The sequence below is a fragment of the Euprymna scolopes genome, chromosome 22 (assembly GCF_053919585.1).
Source record: "Euprymna scolopes isolate OS-2025 chromosome 22, ASM5391958v1, whole genome shotgun sequence".
Classification (NCBI taxonomy): Eukaryota; Metazoa; Mollusca; class Cephalopoda; order Sepiida; family Sepiolidae; genus Euprymna; species Euprymna scolopes.
In genome coordinates, this window is record NC_136503.1 from 70,497,993 (window position 1) to 70,510,524 (window position 12,532).

Below are 12,532 nucleotides of genomic sequence, written 5' to 3' on the forward strand. Positions count from 1 at the left end.
ATGTACTGATATGTATATGTATGTAACGCCCTATCCTGTTTTAACTTTTTTAAGAACATTTTCTTTCTTCTACATTAAACAATAAACAACAACAGTTCGTGATAATTAAGCAAAATATTCCAAACTTGGGTATTTAAAAAAAAATTTATTTTGCAAAATAAAATTACTAATAGAAAGCATTAATAAAAATGCATTGATAATAAAAACTATCACTTTGAATTACTCGAAGAATTTTTTTGTTGTAAAAAAAAAACAGAAAACAGAAAATTACATTAAATGCTAACAAAAAAGTCATTTATTTTTTTATATCAGTGAAGAGGGCCTCAGAATTCAGGTTGAGTGTCAGTCAGGAGTTGAATTTATATAACTAATGGTAGGTGAGGAAACGGTTAAAGCACATTACCAAAATACACACCCGATACATATTTGTAAAAAATCTTTTATCACATTTATGGCATGTCTAAAGAAAGAAGCAAAGCGATTTCAAAATAAGATAGTGTTTGAAAGAAAAAAAAAATGTGTAAAACTTTATCTTGATCAAAGAATTTTTCTATCAAATGTTCAGTTTTTTTTTTTTTCTTTGTATCTTGAATTTCTCAGTTACTGATGGGTGATAAAAAAAGAAAATGATTGAAAATCTTTTTGCATATCTACGATCAGAATATATAATCTTTGTACAAAGACTTTGGAAATGTGGTGATGGCTTGCTTATTAATTTGAATTTCAAAAAGAAAAAATTAGAACATTATGACGTTTACTGTGACTTCATTTAAATCATATTTTGATGTGATAATTTATTATTACTTTTGTTTTCAGTCTATGATTTAGCCGACATTTTTTAAAAATTTATTTGATTAGTGACTGAAGGAAGAACACTATTATGGCAAGACTTATATGATTTACTAGCCTGGCTGCCCAGCGTTGCCTGGGTGTTTGGAGGTATATGTTGAGCAAAAAAAACAAAAAAACAAATGTTATAGTAGGCAGGCAGGCTCAAACCCATACCACGAAGGAGGAAAAGAATGTGAAAAAAAAAAAAAAGAATGTGGTGATGTCTTTGCCGTTGCTTCCATTGCTAAACCGGAAGTGGTGAAGGTTTAAATTAAGGCTAGTCAATCGAAAAGAGGGGATGACTTTCAAAGCAACACTTTCTTGTAGAAAAGTTAAGGAAATAAATAAGAGACAGGTATTTAATCATTGGTTGAGTACCACCAAAGACTTAAAAATTGTACTTGAAGCCCCATTGCTAAACACTCAGCGATATAAGGGAAGGATCAAAAGCAAGTGGAGTAATCCTGGGAATGAAGTGGCGTCCTCTCTTATATCTCAGTGTAGCAGCTAATTAAAAGGGAGTTTTCAGTTTGTCATCAACTATAGTCAACCACTTGGATCATATGTTTATATATATATATATATATATATATATATATATATATATATATATATAATTACTGTGACACCGGTTCTCGTCAGATCACTGAAGTTCAGCAACATTGAGCCTGGCTAGTACCAGATGGGGGACCATTATAGAAGTTCTAGGTGCTGTATGTGCTCTCCACTTATCTCGGCATTGTTTCCAGTCGTCTTGAACCTCCACTTGCCACTGGTATTCAACAACGCCAATTCAGGAGTGTGGTTGGAGATTGCACAACTCTTGCCACAAACATTCCATGAGCAGGCACCCTTACAGTGTGTATCCATAGTCTTTCAAGAATGAAGCTACTATATATATATATATATATATATATATATATATGTCACCACTTAACAATGCCAAAAGCTACAGAAGGCTAAATTAGATGAATCTATTGTCAGTTGAATGATAACTATTGAAAATGGTGAGTGAAATCAACAAAATTTGATTACTTATGACGATAGTTTATGGCAAGTACTTATTGACATTCATTTGAAGACGACCATGTTGTAGTCTACAGTGAAGCAGCCCCATGATAATGTCTTTTCACAGACAGGAAGGTCTTGAAAAGAAACTCTCTTCACTGTTAGGCACACAAAGGAAGAAAGTAAAGTCTTTTTTTTTTTTTTTTTTTTTTTTTACAGTTGTGGCAAAAAGTTTTTGCTGTGAATTATCTTACAACATAGAAGCAAAGATCGGAGCTCGGTTGATCACTTTCCTTCCAAAAAAATAGATTAAAGAAGATTTTAAAAAATATCTTTTGTTCTATCTTCCATTTAACTAGTATAATGAAGTTTATTTTAATTTGATTTCTTTTTTCCAATATGTTAAGAAGACCTGTTGTTGAGCTAAAGCTAGCAATCAAATGACACCATTGATTCTTGCAATTGAATACCGGTTTGAAAATTGTAAGAATTTTCTCATCTAAGGTTTTGGAATTGATTCTTTCAAATACAATTGAAAAACTCCGTCAATGGCAGCTATTAATTATGGATAATCTTGGGCCATTCACTACTGCATTATATATTCTATATTAGAATGAATTGCTCAGATATAATTGATATTATTATAAGAAGATTTTTTGACAGCATGGATTAATTTTTATTTTAAATTGTCAATCAAATCTGTTTATGACAGCCAGTCTTGGATGAATTGATTATTTTTCAAGCAGTTTTTACTTTTTAGGGATTTTTGTCTTGAATATTGAAAACTGGAAAATGAATAATGTCCGGATAAAAATCTTACTAATGCTTAATCAAAACATTTTAATTAAGATTAATATTTTCTATTTGTGATTTCCTTGAATATAAACAATACAAATTATTGTCGGAAAGTTTTTTGTACTTTAGGAAACGTCTCTATTATTATTTCAACAGTTGATTTTGATATTGACCTATTCTTTTAGTATAACTTCAGTAGTTTAAAAGCGGCTCGTATTTAGGCTTTATATTTTTTCACTGGATTTTAAGAACACAGCGAATCCCTACAATAATATCTTTGTTTAATAGTACATACCATATAACAATTATTTTTTTGGTTATTTTGATTATTTGGAGTATTCCTCCTATCTTGGGTGTTATTTTCAAAATGTTTCGATCAGTGTAACCTTTGATTTTTGTCAGGTGTGTCTTGTTGAACTCTGAGAATCTTGATGTCGAACAGCAAAAACATGTTCAAATATGATTTTTTGGGTTTGTATTACTGTACACATAGATTCGAAAAAGTTGTCAAAAAACAAATATATAACAAATAAATGTTATCAAAGGCAAGATAAGTTACTTTTCTACCAAACTGGATATATTTTTCGTGTTTTTATTCAATGTAACATGTTTATTCAGCTCGAAAAACATACAGTGTTTACCGATGTATTGGAAAATTCAAGATGGCGTCTGACTCCCTCTTTTACGCGGTAAGTTTGGGAAAAGGTGTTATAAATAAAAAACTAGAAAAAATATTAAAAACTCGCCGAATATATGTCAAGCTATGTCACGGTAACATATATTGAGCAAGTTTTTAACAGTATTTTATCCGGTTTTTTATTTATAACACCTTTTCCCAAACTTACCGTGTTAAAGAGTGAGTCAGACGTCATCTTGAATTTTCCAATACAGCGGTAAACACTGTATGGTTTTTGAGCTGAATAAACATGTTACATTGAAAATAAAACACGAAAAATTATATCCAGTTTGGTAGAAAAGTAACTTATCTTGCCTTTGATAACATTTATTTGTTATATTTGTTTTTTGACAACTTTTTCGAATCTATGTGTACAGTAATACAAACCCGATTTTATTTTATATATATAAAGTAATGAAGTCAAAGAGATATAGTGTTCACCTGATATACGCAATGGTAAACTTCAAACTAATATAAATAACAGTATTTATATATAGATAATTTAATCCTAAACAAATAAAAAAACTCAATACACAATAGAGTTGAGCTTCTTTCTCTTATATATATATATATATATATCCATCCATCCAGCGCGGCCGTAGCAGAGATGGAAATCACTACACGAGTTTGTAGTGAAATTCAAATCTTGTCAGTAGCTGAACACTTGATGCTTCGCTAGGGCTATCAAGGGTATTTTTATATTGTGACGCCATCACTAGATGGGTTGCCTACCATGGCTTAAGAGAGTCTCGTCTACCCTCAAGAGAAGGATAGACCGTGCCAGTATCTCAATCTGGTATTTTACCTCGTGATACATACAGCACCCTGCCTTCCCAAGTGGTCACTTATCTGGTACTGGCCTGGCTCAACATTGCTTAACTTTGGTGATCTGGCGAGAACCAGTGTGTCAGTGTGATTGTGCTCTCTAACATATATATATATATATATATATAATTAGAAAAATGTGACGTTGGGTCACTCATGGAATTCAGGATAGATTTCAAATTCTCATCCATCTCTCTACTAGTATAGAATAGAGAATATTACTACTCGAAGTGATATTCCCTTTTGTTTATGATTAGCTGTTCTAATCGTTTTATTCTTTCCTTTATTATATTTGACTGTGAATAAACAGTGACTGAAGTGAGCGTGATAGAAATGGTATAAAATAAGAGTTAAGGGTAGACAAGATGCAGTGAGAGAGAAATAGATTGATAGAGAAACTAAATAAGTGATGGATTAGTTAGTGAATTAGTAATTAGTTAGTGCAAACTAAGACTAATAAGAACAATTAAAATGCATTAAAAAAAAAAAATTCAAAACCAACTAATAAGAACAATTAAAATGCATTAAAAAAAAAAAATTCAAAACCAACTAATAAGAACAATTAAAATGCATTAAAAAAAAAAATTCAAAACCAACTAATAAGAACAATTAAAATGCATTAAAAAAAAAAATTCAAAACCAACTAATAAGAACAATTAAAATGCATTAAAAAAAAATTCAAAACCAACTAATAAGAACAATTAAAATGCATTAAAAAAAAAAAAATTCAAAACCAACTAATAAGAACAATTAAAATGCATTAAAAAAAAAAAATTCAAAACCAACTAATAAGAACAATTAAAATGCATTAAAAAAAAAAAAAAATTCAAAACCAACTAATAAGAACAATTAAAATGCATTAAAAAAAAAAAAATTCAAAACCAACAAATATTTTATATATTTTGTATGATTAAAATGCAGGGAAACAAATGAGAATTAACTCAGCTTTATTATAATAATTTGGAAAATAATATACGAAAAAAACACTAGGGGGTCTCTTTTGCCAACAAACTCAGCAGGAGTTAATCATTGGTTAATCAAAAGATGCAAAAATCACAAATCAAATTGTCACACAAGAGCAAATACTCGGGGATATACTATTAGGTTGGTGCAAAAATAATGTTTTTTGACGTGTATGTATATATATATATATATATATATATATATATGATAAAAAACATTATTTTTGCACTAATCTAATAGTAAAAACAAAATCAGAAAAAATGCGAATGGGAATTTGTGTAAAATATATAATAGTTTCATAGATGAGTTTGTTTTAATTTTTAGACATTTACTATATATTAATAATTATATGGTGTGTACTATTAAACATTTGACTTTAGTAGTGTATTTCTTCAAATTTTCATTTATAGAATTCATTCAAGGACTACATTGAAAAGTAAATTTTAATTGTCTCTCTAAAAAGTACATCTCTCAAATCTTTTCCTTCTATTTCACTTTGTTGAGTGTTCATTTATTTAACTATGATTAGAGGATAGAATTTTGTTTTTGAGTTTTCAGCATTAATATATGATACAAATCATTACTTTTCTAAGACAGCCAATAAGCAAGAACATCACTACATTCCAAAGTTATGTTATTTAAAAATTTTGAACAAATTTCCACCCTAACTTTTTATTTTAACACTGATAAAGCGTAAGAGCCATCAGTTATCTTTTATTTATTTATTTATTTATTTTTTTCTTTGATTGTTTAAAAATGTAGTTTCAGAAATCACGTCATCACTATAGGTTCTGATGGCACTATCTATACAGGTTGCAATCGTTGTCACTGTTGTTGTTTTAATGTTATTTGGTGTTACTGTACATTCTCTCCTTTTCCTCCTCTCTTTTCCACATTTTTACATTTTCTTTTTTTAATTTCTGTTTCTCTTTTTTTTTTTTCTAGTTTATTCATTTTAATTTTATAATTTTTCAGTCCTCTCTTTCTTTCTCTCTTTCTTTCTCCATTTTTCATTCTTTCTTTACTCTATTCCTATTTTCATAATCTCTCTCTCTCATATTCTCTCTCTCTCTCTCCCTCTCTTATATTCTCCCTCTCCCTCATATTCTGTCTGTCTCTTTCTCCTCCTCAGATTCTACCTCTCTATCTTTCTCCCCATTACTTTTATGCTACTCTATCTGTAGTACTTCTATTTATCTTTTCTTTGTCTTGACTTTTCTTTCTCCAAGTTTTTCTTTTTGATACTCTCAATAGTTTTTTCCTTTTGTTCTTCATTTCCGTAAACATTTTTTATATTAATTCTCTTTTCTCACTCTCTTCAATATTCATGCTTTCATATTCTATTCTTTTCTCTCACTGTTTACCTCTTTTTTTTTTTTTTGCCTTCATATACCTTTCTGATCTCTCCTCTGTTTCTTCTTTACTCTAATTTCTACTTCTCTCTCCCCCCTCTCTCTCTCTACTCTTCACTTTTCTCTACTGCTCTTCTCCTAATATTCCCACTACTTCCTTTTATTTCTCAATTTTTACATTGCTCATCCCTTTTCCTCCCAACTCTGCTCTCTCTCCTACTTCTCCTCCCAACTCTGCTTTCTCTCTCTCTCTCTCTCTCTCTCTCTCTCTCTCCTACTTCTCCTCCCAACTCTGCTCTCTCTCTCCTACTTCTCCTCCCAACTCTGCTCTCTCTCTCCTACTTCTCCTCCCAACTCTGCTCCCTCTCTCCTACTTCTCCTCCCAACTCTGCTCTCTCTCTCCTACTTCTCCTCCCAACTCTGCTTTCCCTTTTCATATACCTCTTCTTTCAATCTCCCTCCCTCTCTTTCCTATTTTCCTTCGTTTTAGTCATAGCAATGATCTGCACTTTTGGCCTGGATTAAGAGTCACTTTTTCTTGACTGATGTGAAGCATATTTTTTATTTGCATATACATTTTTCATTGGCTATTTCTAAATATGATAATGTGTTTTGCTACTTTTTGTGTGTGTTTCTATATAACCCTGTTCAAACATGACCTTGACTTTTTACCCTAAACAAAAATTAGCGGGTGGTGCGGTGAAATCAACGGAAGGAAAACTGGCCATTGTCATTGATACAAAATCTCACTTTTATTCTTCTTCTTCCGACCTTCAGTCATCTGGTAACATTTCATTTACCAAGAACTGATCTAGAAGGTTTAAAAAATTTCATATTGATCTATCTAAAACTATCTAACTCTTATTTACATATGCCTACACATCTATATCTAATCACTGTATCAAGCAGATATCCGCATAATAGAATTAGCTTTACCTATCTAGTATTGCCTAGGATTTAGTGAAGTCATTTTACTTTTTAATTTTTATTTGTTTACACATTTGTAAACATAAGGTAAACAACTATTATATTCTTTAATTGAAAATAAGTCATTTCCTGGGTTGATTTTTATTCTTAGGTGATTACTTATAAATATTTTATATTAGCGATCGTTTGGGTTAGAAAAAGTAATTTTTTAAAATAAATTAAAGTTAAGTATGTTATGTTGGTTAGTCAGAAGTAAATTCTGATTTGGGGGCTTAAATGCTGTTTATTTCTGACTTTGAATTCTGGAAGGATATTATATTTCATTTTTTGGAAAGACTGAATTCGAAATCATAGATTTTGCAGCTAATAGTGAAATTGTGCAGTTGCTATGGCTACCAAATCAACATGCAATTAACCCAAGATGATACAATATTACTTATAATCTCTATAAATTGTTAACTCATTAAATGAATCTGTTTTTGGTGATGATAATGACTCATCTTAAATGTGTAGGCAGAACATCTCGTCGTTAAAATATTAATATCAGATACAGAAACTTTTGATTCTTGATTATAAAGAATTGACTGAAACTAATTTTTTGTTGGAAGTGAATCTGCACTTAGTTATTTATTAAAATTGATTATCTTGGTTATTAAAATTGATTATCTAATAATATTTTGTTATATTGAGTTACATGTGATATTCTTTAAGTAGTTAAAATGAATTGTCAAACCTCATTTCCTTTTTAACCTGTCACAGATAATTTATTACACACAAGTGTACACTTGTAGTAAAAAAGAAAATAACGATGGAATGAGGGATGTTTTATTCTTTGCCAGTGTTTGCACTAATATTCATAATGACGTCTGAATCGGTGAAGTTAGCAAAAGAAACGAGAAAGAAAGAAAACATGTCAAACTGAAAAGTTATAAAAAAAATAAAAAAAAGAACGTATGAATAATTTTAGAAATCAGTAAGAAAACAAAAAGAAAATGTCTCATTATGGAAATAAATTTACTTTCTCAATTCCTCTGAATACCTAAAATTAATTTTTCAGACAGTTTTTTTTTTTTTTACTTGCTTGTTTGGGTGAAATACTTCAACAAATTCAACTATTCATATGGAAAAGCATTTTTATTTAAATGCTATATGAGAATAATCCTCATCGATGTGAGGTCCTGGATATGATCTTAAACTATATCAAATCGTGAGGCCTCAGCTTGCGGGCTTTGGGGAGTGTGGAGCCACCCTTTAATTGCCATTGCTCCCAGATCCACTCTGAACTGCAGTGGTAGTACCTGTTATGATCCCAACTATGGGTTAAATAGAAACCGACTTGAAAAAAAATATATTTTAGTAAAAAATTATTTCTGCAAAATTACTGAATTCAGCATTAAATCACCTGAAAAAGTTGATATGTCGTAAAACAAAAGCAACCAATCAACCATATCAATTTGATACTACCTCCTACATTTTTAAAATATAATTATCCACAGACATATGCCGGTGTAACATAAAATATTCCCCTGTAAAAATTCTTCTTTTTTTTTATTTATGGAAGACAATGTTTAAGATCATCAAACGCAAATATCAGTGATCGTGATAGTGTAAAAAAAACACAGACAGAATTTGATGAATTGAATTATCATTATTATTTATTTATTCATTTTTTTGCGAATTAGTATACCAGGCAAATTATTCCTTGTAATATAGGATTGATTCTATAATAATACCTATGCAAATCTGCACAAAATATCATGTGTAAGCATATTGTACGATCGAGCAAAGCTGGGTGGCCAGATACACACACATTGCTCTTTATTATAGAGTGGAAGCTTATCAGTAGCTGAAAAAGGGTGACTAATCTAGAGTTAGACCTAATTAGCATATTTGATTTTGGATAAATGCTATAAAAATAATGTAGATTGATTTTTGCCTATTGATTTCAACTTTATTGTAGCGAAAATATCCAACACAGAATAAAGTTAGGAATTAAAGAGGTTCTTGGGAAAGTGGGATAATGTTTCAGCTGTTTTATAAATTGATTTAATTTGGTAGGTACCGCCATTTAAAGCATGCACCCCCCCCCCCGCCACGGCAAAATCAATTTTAGATCTCTTGGTATTTATTTATTTATTTTTTTTTTTAAAGAGAGGGTTATGATCTTTTTGTAAGTTGATGTTTATAATTAATTCGAATATAAATTGTTAATGTAAATGCAATATTTTTAATGGTTCAATAGTATTACATTTAATCTACAGGTTGGGAATGTAAACAAAAAAAAAAAAAAATGTCTTAACTCTCTTCACTTCCAGCCTTTCTATTCCTAATATGCTTACCTGTATTTAAAAAAAAACGACACTTTTTAATAGATTTATCAAGTTCCTTCCCAGGTTCCCCGTGATTCTGACGCCAGTATTAATGTGCACATTTATGCTATGACCTTTTTCCTTCTAAACTCCGTACTTCTTCAAAGTGAGATAAGTGGATACTATTTCTAGCCATATTCCTAAGCACTCGGGGCGGCTCAGGTCGAAAGACCCACCACCAACTGCTTTATGATTGGCTACCAGCAAACACTGATGTGGACCATTCTCCATGGGTTCATTCTACTATCCATTTTCTTTTTCTTTTTCTTATGGTGCTTTTCCTTAATTGCTTGTATCTGCCTCTGGCATATCTACCATTGTTATAAATTGGCAGGCCAATGTTTAATCTCCACCTCTACAAATGTTTACTCAAACAAGAAATAAGGGCATGCTTTTTTGTGGTCTCTTAGGCCTACGGGTTTTGGTTATTTTACTACAGGACTTAGTCTGTCTAGAAGAATCGGAAAAAAAAAATGTACTAATTTTATGAATTAGATCTAAATTTCATTTAATAGAACATTACGCTCTCCTTCATATCTTTACAGTCGAATGTAAAATGCAATCAAATTAATCAACATTGTTTCTACACACCAATCTGAGTCAGAAGAATCACCAGGAAATCAAGAGATAATTTGTTAGACAAGATTTATATTAACATATGTGTAATACGAGATTACTAGGGCTATGTATGACAAGGGAATATTCTTTTTATTATTTAGACTCTCGAATATATATCAGCCAATATCTTATATGTTCTTAGATAGAGATGTGGTTCTCAATCGATTAACTGTGTCGGATATGTTCTCAAGAGTCAAAATAATGAAAAGAATATCCCCTTGTCATAGCTCTAGTAATCTCGTGTTACACATATGTTAATATAAATCTTGTCTAACAAATTATCTCTTGATTTCCTGGTGATTCTTCTGACTCGGATTGGTGTTGCAAATACACTTAATATTTCTCCATTTTTAATAGTTATAGCTCATTTAAAATTCTTGTTTTACTTAAACAAGTTTTATGTAGGTGTATTGTATCCGTATACCCCCACCCACCCCCACACACAAATTATTATAGCATAAGTTTTGTTCTAAAGATTTAATTATTTTCCATGAAGTTCAATGAAATTAATTAAATCTATACTTTATGAAGGTTTAACACCTGCAATCTTATTCATAAAGATGGTTACTGACATTGCATATATCCCCAAACTATTCAAAATTATAATGTAAAGTTTTATTCTAAGTAAAAGATTTTAGATTTTAAGTGAATCAGTAAAAATCTCACGCAAATAAGAAATTTCTCTGAAAATCTAATTAGATGAATATTTAATATCAACATTTATGAATTAGTGAATGAAATAATGTACAGACAACTACTAGTTGATATCTTGTCCTGTAAAAATAGTGTTGACCAAGCCCACCATTAGACTAATTGCGATATTTGTGATCAACTAAAATCGATGCATCAGGTTGTTTTGCTTATGTATCTTTCTTTCTAATTTATCTTCTGAGTTTTGAGTTTAGTCATGAGACCAAAATTGCAATGCCTTCATTGAACCTGTTGAGTGGCCAATTGTGGGTTGGAACGCTGGTCATTTTTGTATTTAAATTTATTTTCCTATGATGGCTAGTTAAACATTGTGGCTGCAGACACAGTCTGAGATTGTGCATGTGTTAAGATGTTGCTACTGCCTGCATGTTATGGGTTTTGTTACCCAAGAGTTGCATGTCTTACAGGTATGGAAGGGAATATGCGGCAGACCCCTATTTGGGACACAGTATTGGACCAGTCACCGGATACGGGGTAGGTCATTGTTTCAATCCCAGCATGATTGTATGCCTTGTCTTCACTTTATCATTTTTTAATATTTTCTATGTTAGACAACATTGTAGTAGTGTTGACTACTTGCTTGCTGCCAGTCCACAGCCTACCAATTCATGTTCTTCCCATTCTTTTATTTATTTTTCAATAGTCACACAATATAGGTAGGATTTAACTGCTTCCCACTGCTGCAAAACGTGGCACAAAGTCGGAAGGTGAAGAAAACCAGCCCTATCAAGGGGGCACTGATCAGGTGCAAAAATAGCCCAGAACAGTCCTGTCAGCAATCGCTGGTAGAGGCAGTTCAGGCAATTGGTAATACACCCCTCCTGCTCATTGAAGGAAGAGGTATTGCTTAGGAGGGTGCACCTCCTAGAATGGATCCGATCAAACTTCATTCCGAGAGGAGAAGTGTCTGCTTACCAGGGAGTCATTACCTTTTTGCCAGTATGATGCCAATCATATATCCTTTGCTGGTATCAAACATGGCTGCAAAACAGACATTTAATACAGGGTGTACAAACATGCCTATTCAGACTTATCTATATAATTAAACTCATGTATATAATATATACACATCATGATATATGTATATCTAGTGTGCGTTTATGAATGCATGAACAAGAACAAATATTTTTAAATGACTATTTATCCTTATATATATATATATATATATATATATATATATATATATATATATATACACACACGTACATGTGTATTTATTTTATATTCAATATTTCAAGATATACTTGATTTCATGTGCATACTTAATTTGCTTTCCAGTGTGTGTATTTGAGTGTATTTTTACACCATACATACTTGCAAAAACAACTGATATCTAATCAAGCACATTTTTAGTATATATAAAAAAAATAATTAAAATGGTAAAAATATGCACTTATTTGCAAATTAAAATTCAATTCATATATTTTGATTGAATTCTTTTAAAAAATTATTTAAAT

The 12,532-nt window shown here is 30.8% G+C and overlaps 1 protein-coding gene across 47 annotated transcripts in view; it reads left to right on the forward strand.

Annotated features, from left to right (window-relative positions):
* LOC145243461 (RNA binding protein fox-1 homolog 2-like) overlaps nt 1-12,532 on the forward strand; it is a 486,106-nt gene that overhangs the window by 442,820 nt on the left and 30,754 nt on the right. For 39 of the 47 annotated variants that reach the window (XM_080106365.1, XM_080106393.1, XM_080106401.1 and 36 more), the window contains one exon: nt 11,483-11,549. The exons of the other annotated variants lie outside the window; for them this stretch is intronic. In XM_080106365.1, the coding sequence (XP_079962491.1) occupies nt 11,483-11,549 (67 nt within the window). The remainder of the gene's footprint in view (nt 1-11,482; nt 11,550-12,532) is intronic. 47 annotated transcript variants of the gene reach the window in all.